General features: G+C 43.1%; 1 protein-coding gene across 3 annotated transcripts in view; it reads left to right on the top strand.

Moving 5' to 3' along the window:
* Window positions 1–2,849: 2,849 nt before the first annotated feature.
* The window catches only part of TBC1D19 (TBC1 domain family member 19), a 52,785-nt gene continuing 41,676 nt past the window's right edge, over window positions 2,850–13,958 (top strand). For 2 of the 3 annotated variants that reach the window (XM_030492710.1, XM_030492709.1), the window contains exon 1: window positions 2,850–3,014. In XM_030492710.1, the coding sequence (XP_030348570.1) occupies window positions 2,916–3,014 (99 nt within the window). In that variant the 5' untranslated portion in view covers window positions 2,850–2,915. Of the gene's footprint in view, window positions 3,015–3,754; window positions 3,812–13,958 lie in introns of all 3 variants that reach the window. The other variant, XM_030492711.1, reaches the window with a different exon arrangement.

The raw sequence follows: 13,958 nt of genomic DNA on the forward strand, positions 1-13,958 counted from the left end.
GTGGAGCACTGCAGCTGTAAGTGGAAGTGGAATACGATGGGGAAGCGAATTAGTGTTCACGAGTGTAGGACTGAAACAAAGACAGGGAAAGACCACAGAAAAACAATGACACCTACACCAGAACCTCTGATCAAATCAGCAGACTACCTCTGGTATGTGGTACTGGACATCATAAAACCACCCTATGCAGTTGCTTACTTGCAATTTAAAAGTAAATCACAATGAAAAAGCAATAATTGTGAAACACTTATCACGTGAACCAAGTTAAACCAGTCATGTGATACCAGAGTGACAGGCTAAAGAGTCAGTTGGGATTTCTGCCAATGCTTGTTATTTAAGTGATATTTTTTAACGATGACCCTGCATTTCTCAAGCTGCTATGCAGTAAGCGCCTTGTAAGGAAACAAAAAGAAGCATGAGATTTCTTAACTGGATATGGTAAGGATACACAAGAAGCTGTTAACAGCCCTTAGTGAGATTCTGTAAAGATTATCTCTTTATATTGCCTTCCTTTTTATCTTTGATAGGCATTTTCAAGAAGTAAGTTTTCCTAGTCATATTGGAGTTGTAACTGACCAAAGAGAAACCCAGTGCATAGGAGGAAAGAACCCAGACTGGAAATAGCCTAGAAAAACAGGGAAGGAAGAGTGACAGACATGCACATGCAGAGGGTAACAAAGGCAGACTCGCAGTAGAGGTAGTCAGCTGCAAGCAATTACTCATCTGCAGCTGACATTAGCTTTTTCTCCTGTTTTGTTGACCTATAGGGATAAGGGTGGCTTTTGCAGACCTGCAAATTCTTGTGCACTGCACATGAAACTCACTTGAATGTATCATTTCTTCATATTCCCCAGGAGCAAGAGAACACACACTTCTGTCCAGCAAGGTGCTGTGGCTTCTGTCCCACTCCACAACCTGCCATCTGGCTGAACGTGGTGCCTGCAGATCACAGCATGGAAAACAGCCAGACACCATGTTGTGCTACCAGCAGGAATGTACCCAACTTCTGAGTCCCCACATATCAAGCAATCCTGACAAACAATGCACTTGCCAAATGCAATGTAAGGTTGCCATCCCTGTGGCAGTCCACAGGTTCTCTCAAAAACTAGAAAAGAAAATGCTGCTGAGGAATGTACCAGGCAAGGGAGGAGGGCTTACTCTAACACTTGCAGCTGCAATGTAAAACCTTGAACTTAGAGGCATTTTGCTGTGGAGCTTAGTGGCATGATCTTTTCTTCTGCATGTGCTTGTCTTAGCAGGTAAAGTTCCCACACAAACAAATGATCCTCCTCAATGAAAGAAAAATGAGAGAGAGCCTCAATGTGAACTCTTTGCAGAATTTTATTATGAACTAGCACACAAAGCTTTTACACTTTGTATGCTTGTCCAGTAGGGAATGTGGGCAAATATGTCATTAACTCCCAATACACAGAGGAAAAATAAAGTGTGCTGACTGTTGCCCGTAACTTCATATATGCATGTAAGAGCAGAACTGACGAAAACTTGATGTAAATCAGAACAGGTATTCAAGACATTGGTATCTGGGCATTTGATTTCCGTGCTCTCCATGAATTAAGAAGTGAGTTCTCCTCAGTGTTTTGATTTAGCATAAGTGACTTTTCCAGGTTTCTCTACAGCTTGTTAAAGAACTTTAATCTCTGATATCCTACTACTATTCTTCTTTAAACTTAATTTTGTCCAGACATGCACATAGATAAGTCAAAAGAGATTGCGAACAGATGAGTTCAGGTGCAGTTTTATACCTATTATACCAACTTGGGTTTTTTTAGCAAGGTAACTAATGACATCTATCTTCATTTCCTCACATCTGCATCACTCACAGCAGTGAAAAAGCTACAACCTGATGTTTCAAAATCTTGAGACATTCCTCGTTTTACAGAGGTATTGCCATCTTCAGAGCTGAAAATGGGAATTAATGCTTGGCTTTGGAGGCCAGTGCTCAGCTTTTCCATGTTACCCACTTCAACTCTCTTAGCTTATTTATTAGTTATCCTGGGATTTTCAAAATCAGTACTTTGGCTTAGTAAATTAGTTTATTAAGTGAAAATCTCATTACATGGTCCTGTTACTGATGCACATAGGAATAGATTTTCCCATAAAGGCTAAGTGGATTAAAGTTCCTTGCATTTACATCACCCAACGAGGTGTACGTAGGGCTACACAGCTGCTTTGCTTAAATGAGGGCTGTGCTGGTTCCTGGTACTGAGCATGAATTAATGCTTCATTATGCTGAGCAGACAGGGGTAAAATAGTCAAGAGCACAATAAAACTTCACCTGAGTTCCTCAAGGAGCACATAGAAACGAGCCTCAGGGCTGAATTTGCTGTTCACACCAGCTGGGTGTGATTCCTCAGGCCCTAATAAGCAGCTTTTTAAACTGTATCTCAAGCTTTAATGGTATGAATATATGACTTCTGCTACCTCATACTGTGCAAAGCCACTTAAACTGCAGCTAAGGGTGTTTTCTAAGCTAATCTTTCTGACTGCACTGCAATGGGTTTGAAGCCCTTTCACCGTCAGCTCTCGCTGAGAAGCAGTTCAAGAAGATGCTGCATTGTAAGCTATTGATAACAGTAGCTCGGCTGAGGTGCAATAGCTGACTGCAAGAGAAAGCTTAGTCCTTTACAAGGCAAAGCCAGACAGGCTAATCAAGCCCCGCTGAGCGGCGAGGACGCCGCGGGGGTCTGGCCACACCGGACAACCGAGGCTGTCCCGCTCGGGTCATGATCGGCGGCGGGGAACCTTTCTGTGCGGCGTTGGTTTCTAGCCGGACGCAGCCGAAGGACCGGCCCCGCTCCCCCAGTTGCCTGGTAACGCCGGTTACTGAGGCGGGGTGCCGCGGCAAAAGCGGCCCGGTGCAGCAGCCCGCCCGCGGGCGGGGGCGTCGCGCCGCGATGCTGGACCCGGACAGCGGGCTCTCCCTCACCATAGCGCGGATCGTGCAGCGGCTGAAGGGCTCCAGCCTCCACTCCCAGCTGGAGCGACAGGCCCGGGTGAGCCCCGACCTGGCGCTGTGCCCCCAGGCCCGCCTCCCTTGCCCTCTTCCTCTCCTCGGTCCTTTGTTCCCGGCCGCCTCCCCCGCCCGGCCCGGCCCGGCCTAGCCCAGCCCAGCCCAGCCCGTGCGGCCTCCGCTGGGGCAGGGAGCCCGAGGCCGGGCCTCCTCTCCCTTCCCCTTTGCTCCTCTCCTCGACGGGGCCGGAGAGCGGTCTGGTTGGTTTCTAGAACTGTATTTTTAGTTTCTCCCCTTGGGACTGACGGGTTTCACAGTGAATATGAAGACTATCCTTTTGAAATCTCGCTGCTTCATATAGTTCTGAAAATTATTCGCTTTGTCTTTTAATCTCTAATTTGGAAAGCTTTAAACACAGCCCCACCCCTCCAGAGTGCCCCTGAGAAAATGAGAATTTGGTGAAAGGAAGTGAAAATAAATGAAAACGCACATTAAAGTTCATTTTTGTAGCTGGGAAAGCAGTTGCTTTTTCAAATTTAGTAACTTCTTCACTTGAAACCAGGTTTCTGTATTTCAGCTGAACTTCATTTAGGATGTTTCAGATGAAAATTGTGTCAGTTGTTGTAACCATAATAACATAGTGGTGCTGTAACATTGGTGCTGTTGGGCATTACTGAAATGTTTTGGGTTGGGTTTTATAAAATCAGGAGGGGGGGGAGGGAGAGGGAGGTGCTTGGGGCTTTGGGTTTTTTATTTGTTTTTAATTACTGATTTGGTCTCTAGATGCTTTTCTGAATGCACGTCTGCTTTGCTCCTGTTGACTGCTCTCTCAATATATGAGTAAGCAAATATGCCTAACTTGAAGGGGGCTGGAATTATAAAAGAGTATAGATGTTGGGTTCTGCTAAGTGTTGGGGAATTCATCTTCACACATAGATGTGACATGAGGTGTAGAGAGTCAAGTTCAAGACCTTGTTCTCAACAAAGGCGGTAAACAAGTTCTCTTTTATCAACTCCATTACTGATTATAATAAAACCTTTATGTTCTCACCTCCGCATTCATTCTTTTGTCTCTGTCTCCCTTGAGGCCTGATTTTACAGTCATTTCATACTTTGCATGTTTGTTTTGAAACACGAGGAAGCTTGATGTCAGCAGAACTTGGCGGGGATGTTTAAGCTCTGCTGGTGGATGGCAATTTTGTACAGCCATTTCAATACAGATAGACACTCTGAGGGCCTTAGCAGTGCCCTTCCATGGTGGTGTTTGATATCTGAAAGGGCAGTTAAATCCCTACATCCTCCCTGACTCTGTAGCATATCAATTTATTCAATACAAGCAGAAACTCTGCAGAATCAAAGCATAAAGGTGACCTATAAAATAAATAAAACATGGTGTAATGACCACAGCCATATTTGTTATGATAGCTTTACAGAACGCTGTTTTACAAATAAAACCCCACGTGTGTATGTAGGTCAGAAGATTATTCTAATCATGTGAAATGCGAAGGAGAAAGAAAATAATCAGAGCAACAAATATTCAGGTTGATTCTTAGAGTAGGTGTTTGCAGAGTTTGTAATAGAAGATTTATAGACGATCTATAATTCAGCGTAATGATCTGAAAGACTGGAAAATGTATAGCTACATCAACAAAAGCATTTCTCAATGTAGAGAGTTGTACGCCCTGTTTGTCAGGAATCTTTATGTTCTCCTTGATCTTGTCATTTTTTTATTGACCTTGCATGCATTTGTGTTCTTTCATGCACAGTATAGATTTGTTTTATTTGTAATGCTTATATAGTCATATTATTGCTATACTATGCAGTTGCAAAGACCCACTCAGTGAGTTCCTTATCTTTGTCCATCACTTAGCAGCAGAATTCTGAAGGTTTCTGAATTTTGCTGCTCTCTGTATTAAATGAAAGCTTGATTTCCCTTCCATTACATACGGTATTTTTGAAGCTGCATTACCAAATAGGAAATCTTTGCTGTTGCTGTGCATCACACCTGAACTCCAATTTATTCATAGGAGATGATGTTTATTTTTCCTTCTGCAGGTTAACAGCCAGTTTCTGAGCAATGCTTCCTCTTTACTGATTGCAGTATTGATAAACAGGTGGCCCCTTTTTAGGTGATTTTAAACTATTTTGGGGGATGCATATTGTATTTTGAGAAATCTCTTGAGGCAGTGCATTAAAGTAAAACTTAGGGGTTTTGGGTTTTTTTTTTTAATATATTTACACTACAGTTGTATTTTACCTTTACAAAGATTCTTCTTCATCTTGTCAGTGTAGAAAATGACCTTGTTGATACTCTTTCCTCAAAGAAAACATGAGAGTCAGAATGGATCGTAAGGTCCGTTATAATATTACCTGAGATTTTTGAGAGTTCATGTAGTCTCACAAACTATTCTAAATATTAACAAAAACTATGTTTTGTAAATTCATCTCTTTCAATGTCTAGGAAGGAGAGCTGAAAATGAACTGTTTCTTTCATAAGTTAATAGAATTTTTGGGAAGACACAATATCCTGGCATTATTTGCGAGAGATGATAGAGTGGCCCTGTGGTTATAAACTGATCACACCAGCGCTGTGCTTGACTGTCACTGAGAGCCTGTGCTAGTGTCAAGGACTGTGATACACAATCTCTTTGAAGTTTGGCATGGGCACCAGGTGATTTGCTGTAACAGCTTTAGCTCTGGGAATACCAAGATAATCACATTTTGTCCTGAGGACTGAGGCCGAGGTAGGGTTATATGCTTGTTAGTGACAATTTGGAAAATAAATGTAAGGTTGATTTTGTAGGTTGAGTTCTGGTATATTGGTAACATGCCTGCAGTTAATACAAAGAGATGAACGGAGGAAAGAGTGTTATGGTGCCTGTCATTTGCTTTGGAATTTCTTTTGAGCATATTTTGTAGTGTGTTCGAAATGAAAGAACAGTTATAAAGAGCCAAAATATTAGATACTAGCTTTTCAACAGGTAGAATCACTGCTGGGGTTATTGGGGTACACTTCAATTGGGTGAAGAAGCAGAGGAGCTTGCTTTGGGAGTGCTAAGAACACTGCAGCTGGGGTATTGCCCAGCTGTGTGCTTCTAAAGGGAGTACAGGTACACATCTTAGAATAACTTATGTGGAGTGAACGGTTTGCAAGATATCTGAGGGTGTTATTTCCGTGGCATTTTTTCCCATCAGTTAAAAAAATAAATTGGTACTGATCACTACTTAAGGAGAAGATCAAATTAAGGAGGAAAATGTTTCTGTGAAATGTAGCATGTAATAAAACTTAGCAAATAAACATAGGCTCATGAGTCGTCATGGATAATTAATGATTCCTTTTCGTGCATTGTATTTAACAAAAGGCTTACTCATAGAGCTTGTACTTTGGTTTAAATGTTCAGCAGTAACATTTGCAGTACAATGAGTTTTAAATTGAATGCAGTTGTGAATACATTGGACAAATTATGGAGTTCAGAAGCAAGGTGAGCTTGATTTTTTTAGTAATGTACATTATATGTTTTACCTTTTGTGTATTTTATTTGCAGCACTAACTTTATATTCAAATATATTCAAAACCTAGGAAAAACTATTAAAATATCCACATATTATTAAAAATGTATCCTGCATACCTTTTAGGAGAACACGACATTTGAAGCTATTTATTCTTGTATAAGGCTAATTGAAGCTCTCTGTTACAACTGCTAGGTTATTTTTACTTGTCTAATGAAGTTCACAATACTTTTTCACTTAGTGTAATTAGTGTAGAAATGCAGAAGGGTTGGAAAATTGTCAATGTAATCAGGGTCTTACACTTCCTGAGATTTGTTTAGTTATGCTCAGAATAATTCCTCCTTCTATTACAGAAACATATAAACTAGAATCACTCCCTTAAATTTGTAGGATTTTAGGTATTTAGAGAGTGTTATCTTGAAATTGTTGTGGTCATACTTGACATGGTTTTTAATAGGTTGGCTTCATCCTGATAAAATCGAGTTATGGAAGAAGGGATTATGTGAGAAAAGGTGAATGTTTATTAGCTTTCATTGAATTTACTTCTGCTAAAGTTGGACTCCATTTGGGGTAGTATGCTTTATTGTAATTTGGGAAATAATAGCAATAAAAGCAAAAAACATTGTGCACTTGTGCAAAACCATAATGAACAATAATAAATGCTCAAGGAGTGTACATAGTTATCTAAACCATAAATGCTTTGAAGAGAAATTATGGCAGATAGCCTGTAAAAATATTTAGATTGTGTGAAGTTGTTTGCAGAAGTGTTTGCAGCAGGATAAAAATATGTGTTCACCTGATGCAGTTCCACATTTCAGTGTAGTTGGATCACTTCTCTGCAGTGTTTATTCTTGTTGAAAAAAGAAATAGTTTAGCACAGGAGTTATGCTGGAACACTTTGTTCTGTCAAGCCTCTCCTTTGTAGTATGTTGCTGGTACTCTAGCTATTTTCCTATACTTATTTGAGTGCTGTGCCTTGATGGCTCATCTGTCCTCTTGCATGGTCAATGCTGCCTCAGTCATGGTGACTGAATGCCATTTCCAAATTTAGGTGCTAATTTGCACATAGATTTGTCTCTGTGTTCAGTTGCTCTACCAATCAATTTACTATGCCCACCAGCATTTTCCACATAGTGCTGTGCTATCTTTTTGCTTGCTTTCAGGCAGATCAGTGTTGAGTGTCTGGATTTTCTTCCATCTTGGCATCTGAGCAGACAGGAAGTATGCATTTAGAGTATTGCTTGTGGTGGTGACTGCCCAGATCTCAGTGGGATACCATGCCAAAATCAAAAGCAAAGAAGATGTACACGAAGGATTGCTAGTGGTACCTTAGCCACCTTTCAGGAGGTTTGGCAAAATTTTGAGTCCCAAAACTGTCCTTTTTCTTCTGTACAGCTGAAGGACAAGAGGGTGGCAAGAAATGCTGTAGTGATAGCTTGTTTTATGAAAGAATGTCTAATAGCCACTTGCTTCTTGATTTGCAAGAAGCTGACTAAGACTGTAAATGAACATGGATACCCAATGCCTGAACCCCAGTGTCCTATCCATAAGGATTCACAATACCAGTTATACGGGAAAAGAAACTGGTAGGCATTAACTGTTATTAAAAATAATTTGTTACTGCTTGCTGAAATATGCTACATTTATCCCTGGATCCTTTCAGGACTGTTGGCCTGACTGAGCCTCTGAATAGCGTGAATTCTTCCCTGGTCTGGCTGTCACTCTCCCAGCGTAGGTTGCTCCCCTGTATCGCTCACTCTTTTGCCCTGCTTGTGATAGCCTCCTTATAGTACCAGATTTTATTTTCTTTTAAAAGGAAGATACTCTTTCATCAAGATGGGTGCATTGAAATTGCAGTCTGTAGTTGTACCTGGGTGTATGCTGCGTTTTGATCATGCAGGAAATGAATTTAGCTCATCAGTACAAATCTCATCAAGGTGTTTTTTTCCTAATAAACCTTAGCCAGGCATTTTTATCAGTGTAAATCACAGTAATACTTTTTATATAAAGAAAATTTTTGCAACATATTCTTCATTCTATCAAACCCTCATAGGGGTTGAAACGCAAATGAGACTTAGGCAGTATGTTGTACAAAGCAGTTTACAACAAACAAACCCTACTTAAAATATAAACACCTAAATGTATTTTGCAACATAGTACAACACAGGAATATGATCAGTTAGTCTAAAGGGGAAATGAAGATGTGTGGTCAACCTGGTCTGCTGATTTTGGAACATCGTCTCTGCTAAGTCTGCTTCACTCCACAATTCAGTTCCCTTAAACACCCATATAAATTCCAAAGAGGTATGTTCGTCTGTATTGGCTGCAGCTGCTACCTGAGCCATCTACCAGATTCTCACCTTGCAGGTGAGAAATCTGATTTGAAGACTTATCAGCAATACAGTATGTAATGAGTCCCTAACAGTAGCAGTTTCTGTGGATCTGTAGCTCTGTTTAGCACTGTAGGAATGTATTTATCGTAATCCAGAAGTAAATAAAAGGAAAAGTGGAAATGGGAGGAGACTTTGGTGATTGCATCCTGAAATGGCAACAGTAGGGACAGAAATGCACCCATAATTTGGGGGGGAGGGAGAATTTTCATGTTTCCTACGTGAAAATTTGTCTCAGTAGGGCATTTTGCAGCCAAGAGAAGGAAAAGGATACAGGAAAGAGGCTAGAAGTTTTGATAAGTTAAAGATTAGCATAGGAATATTTGCTGCGGCAGGGCCAGGAGTAGTGAAATAGAATTTGACTAAATAAGTGGGCATGAAGAGGTGAAGGTAACTGATTGATGTGCTAATGTAATCCTTAGGGAGAGTTTTCCCCAGAGTGCTGTCCTGCTGCTTTTTTGACTGCCACCCTGCTGCATACAAAAGAGTCACTGTTTCTTCGTTCTGCAGCTGGGGAACAGGCTCTGTTGGGAAACGCAGTCCACAAGAAGGTCCTCTCTTGTATCTTTTGGCCTGACAGGGAAAATGGGAAGTCGTCTGTGTGAACTGAACTCCTTTATCTTCTCTAATGCAATATACTGTATGAAATGCCAGAATTTCCAGGAATCCACACACACATAAGAAAAAGTCAATATGAGTGTTAGGCCTTCCTTAATGAGCCACGAGCCCACAAATATTACAGATGTGTGAACAGCAGAGAAATACAATACTGTTCTCCTGATTGCACTTTTGTCATTTCTTGCACTGCTCACAGTGTCTAGACAATGAACCTGCGTTTTAATTGATTGTAAGCTGCTTTTTTGTGTGCGTGATTTATCATCTGTTGATGAGTTGTATTTTTGAGGTGTTTTTTGCGTATCTCTAAAGGATTTTGAAGCATGTGTTCCGGGCCCCACAGGTAAACAACCCGTGGACCTTGGGATTGGCCATATTTAACCAGAATACAAAGTTGAGCATTTACAAAAGTGTGCACAAAAACTTCTGAGGAACAGTAAAGCACAGTTTGCCCAGTTTGATGAGTGTTACTTTGTTTAAAATGCATACAGGAGAGGTACCAAACCACTGCCTGGCAGCAGAAAAAACCTCTCAGCCTGGCATATGTCAGTCGAAAACAGACATAGGACTTTCCACAAAACTAGGCTCAGAAGGAACCATTCATAAAGTGCTCCTTGAGGCTGTTGCTTAAAAGGGTGATTTGTGAGCTGCCCAAGAACTTGCATGAAAATCTTTGATTCCCTGCTGTTAGTGATGATCCTTTGCCAGCTTTTACCATTGTGCTGAACAGGATATGTGACATGAGAGTTATGCAACTCGCCACACCTCATGGTTTGTGCTTAGGATCACCTTTTTTTCTCAGAAAGCATTCTTACAGTCTCTTTGCTACTGCAGTCAGTAAACCAGATATAAAAGCCTTCCTTACCTGTAGTGGCAAGGTGGCTTAAAATAAGAGCAGAAATGCTGATGCTATCAGTCTCTGCATTATTGGCCATTCCTCCTTTCCGCTAGGGAAAATTGAAAGATTTGCTTAAAATTCTGCATTGTGAATTCACGTTCACCAACTTTTCCAGCAAGCACAGCAAATTCCCTTTTCCATGTGTAAACAGTAAGGCAAATGACAGGATTATGAAGTTTGTTAGTTGTGTGTGATGGACCTAAAGCATGCCATGCTGTCTGCAGTGCTCTTAGGGCTGGCAAAACACACAGGCTGGTGAAAATTGATTTTTAATTGCAGCATAACTTACTGCAATTGAATCAGCAGCTGATATGTCTATAGCATATTGATGAGTTGCTTTTGGTAAGAGACATCTCAGATTTCGAGGTAGATTATGTGACCATATGCTTCTCACATATGCCTTGAGCTGTCATGGCAGTGGAGTAACTTGCAGACAGATCTCCCAGTGTTCTTTTCCAGTTAGCAGCCAGGGTTGCTATTCTTTTCTAAGCCTCTAGCTTTATCCTCTGGTGTAAATCAGCTATTGCCACACTCCACTTTCAGGAAAATATGTATTAGAAGTCACTTCACAGAAATTCCTGAGTCTCTGATTGTTATCCTTTTGGACCTTTATGGTCTATTTGTTTCCTGCTCTTCGTCTAGCTATAAAAGAATCATAGAATCACAGAATCACAGAATCGTAAGGGTTGGAAAGGACCTTAAGATCATCTAGTTCCAACCCCCCTGCCATGGGCAGGGACACCTTGCCCTAAACCATGTGGCTCAAGGCTCTGTCCAACCTGGCCTTGAACACCGCCAGGGATGGAGCATCCACAACCTCCCTGGGCAACCCATTCCAGTGCTTCACCACCCTCACTGTAAAGAACTTCTTCCTTATATCTAATCTAAACTTCCTCTGTTTAAGTTTGAACCCATTACCCCTTGTCCTACCACTACAGTCCCTAAGGAAGAGTCCCTCCCCAGCATCCTTGTAGACCCCCTTCAGATACTGGAAGGCTGCTATGAGGTCACCACGCAGCCTTCTCTTCTCCAGGCTGAACAGCCCCAACTTTCTCAGCCTGTCTTCATATGGGAGGTGCTCCAGCCCTCTTATCATCCTCGTGGCCCTCCTCTGGACTCGCTCCAACAGCTCCATGTCCTTTTTATGTTGAGGACACCAGAACTGTACGCAGTACTCCAAGTGGGGTCTCACAAGAGCAGAGTAGAGGGGCAGGATCACCTCCTTCGACCTGCTGGTCACGCTTCTTTTGATGCAGCCCAGGATACGGTTGGCTTTCTGGGCTGCAAGTGCACACTGCCGGCTCATGTTAAGCTTCTTGTCAACCAACACCCCCAAGTCCTTTTCTGCAGGGCTGCTCTGAATCTCTTCTCTGCCCAGCCTGTAGCAGTGCCTGGGGTTGCCCCGACCCAGGTGTAGGACCTTACACTTGGCTTGGTTAAACTTCATAAGGTTGGCATTGGCCCACCTCACAAGCATGTCAAGGTCCCTCTGGATGGCATCCCTTCCCTCCAGCGTATCAACCGAACCACACAGCTTGGCGTCATCGGCAAACTTGCTGAGGGCGCACTCAATCCCACTGTCCATGTCGCCGACAAAGATGTTGAACAGGACCGGTCCCAACACCGATCCCTGAGGGACACCACTCATTACAGGTTTCCAACTGGACATCGAGCCATTTACCACAACTCTTTGAGTGCGGCCATCGAGCCAGTTTTTTATCCACCGAGTGGTCCATCTATCAAATTGATGTCTCTCCAATTTAGAGACAAGGATGTCATGTGGGACAGTGTCGAATGCTTTGCACAAGTCCAGGTAGATGACATCAACTGCTCTGCCGCTGTCCATCAGTTCCGTGGCTCCATCATAGAAGGCCACCAAATTGGTCAGGCAGGATTTCCCCTTAGTGAAGCCATGTTGGCTGTCACCAACCACCTCGTTGTTTTTCATGTGCCTTAGCATGTTTTCCAGGAGAAACTGTTCCAAGATTTTGCCAGGCACAGAGGTGAGACTGACTGGTCTGTAGTTCCCTGGGTCTTCCACCTTCCCCTTCTTGAAAATGGGGGTTATGTTACCCTTCTTCCAGTCATTGGGAACTTCACCTGACTGCCAGGATTTTTCGAATATGATGGACAGTGGCTTAGCAACTTCATTTGCCAGCTCCTTCAGGACCCGTGGATGGATTTCATCAGGTCCCATGGACTTGTGCACGTTCAGGTTCTTAAGATGGTCTCGAACCTGATCCTCTCCTACAGTGGGCCTAAGGTCTTCGTTCTCACAGTCCCTGCATTTGCTTTCCAAGACTTGGGTTGTGTGGTCAGAGCATTTGCTGGTGAAGACTGAGGCAAAGAAGTCATTAAGAACCTCAGCCTTCTCCAAATCCATGGTAGCCACTTCTCCTGATAGCTTCTGGAGAGGGCCTACATTGTCCCTAGCCTGTCTTTTATTTGCTACGTATCTATAGAATCCTTTCCTGTTATCTTTTACATCCCTTGCCAAACTTAATTCTAGCTGGGCCTTAGCTTTCCTAACCTGGTCCCTAGCTTCTCGGGCAATGCTCCTGTATTCTTCCCAGGCCGCCTGTCCTTGCTTCCACCTTCTATAAGCTTCTTTTTTCCCTCTAAGTTTCCTCAGCAGCTCCTTGTCCATCCATGGAGGTCTCCTGGCCCTCCTGCTGCACTTTCTTCTAGTCGGGATGCAACACTCTTGAGCACGTAGCAGGTGATCCTTGAATATCAGCCAGCAGTCTTGGGCCCCCCTGCCCTCTAGGACTGTATCCCATGAAACCTTACTAAGGAGGTTCCTGAAGAGGCCAAAGTCTGCTTTCTTGAAGTCCAGGGCAGTGAGCTTGCTGCACGCTCTTCTCACCGTCCTGAGGATCTCAAACTCAACCATCTCATGATCACTAGAGCCAAGGCTGCCCTGGAGCGTTACATTTCCAACCAGTCCCTCCCTGTTGGTGAGCACAAGGTCCAGCATGGCACCTCTCCTCGTCGGCTCCTCTACTGCTTGAAAGAGGAAGTTGTCTTCCACACAATTAAGGAACCTCCTGGATTGCTTGTGCCGGGCCGTACCGTCCCTCCAACAGATGTCAGGATGGTTGAAGTCCCCCATGAGGACCAGGGCCTGCGAGCGTGAGGCTGCTCCTATCTGTCTGTAGAGCGCTTCATCCACAGAGTCCTCTTGATCAGGCGGCCTGTAACAGATCCCCACCATAATGTCCCCCGTTGCTGTTTTCCCTTTGATCCTGACCCACAAACACTCTGTTACCTCATCACCCATCCCCAGACAGAGTTCCATACTCTCTAGCCTATCACTGACATAGATAGCAACGCCCCCTCCCCGTCTGCCTGGCCTGTCTTTTCTAAACAGCCTGAACTTTCCATTCCGACATTCCAGTCATAGGAGCCATCCCACCATGTTTCTGTGATACCAATGACATCATATTCCCATAGCCTTGCACACATCTCTAATTCCTCTTGCTTGTTTCTCATACTACGGGCGTTTGTATAGAGGCACCTTAGCCGAGCTCCAAATGAAGCCGACTCAATGGCTGGGGCAGCTGGAACATCTCTA

This window comes from Strigops habroptila, chromosome 7, assembly GCF_004027225.2.
Source record: "Strigops habroptila isolate Jane chromosome 7, bStrHab1.2.pri, whole genome shotgun sequence".
In the NCBI taxonomy this organism is placed as follows: Eukaryota; Metazoa; Chordata; class Aves; order Psittaciformes; family Psittacidae; genus Strigops; species Strigops habroptila.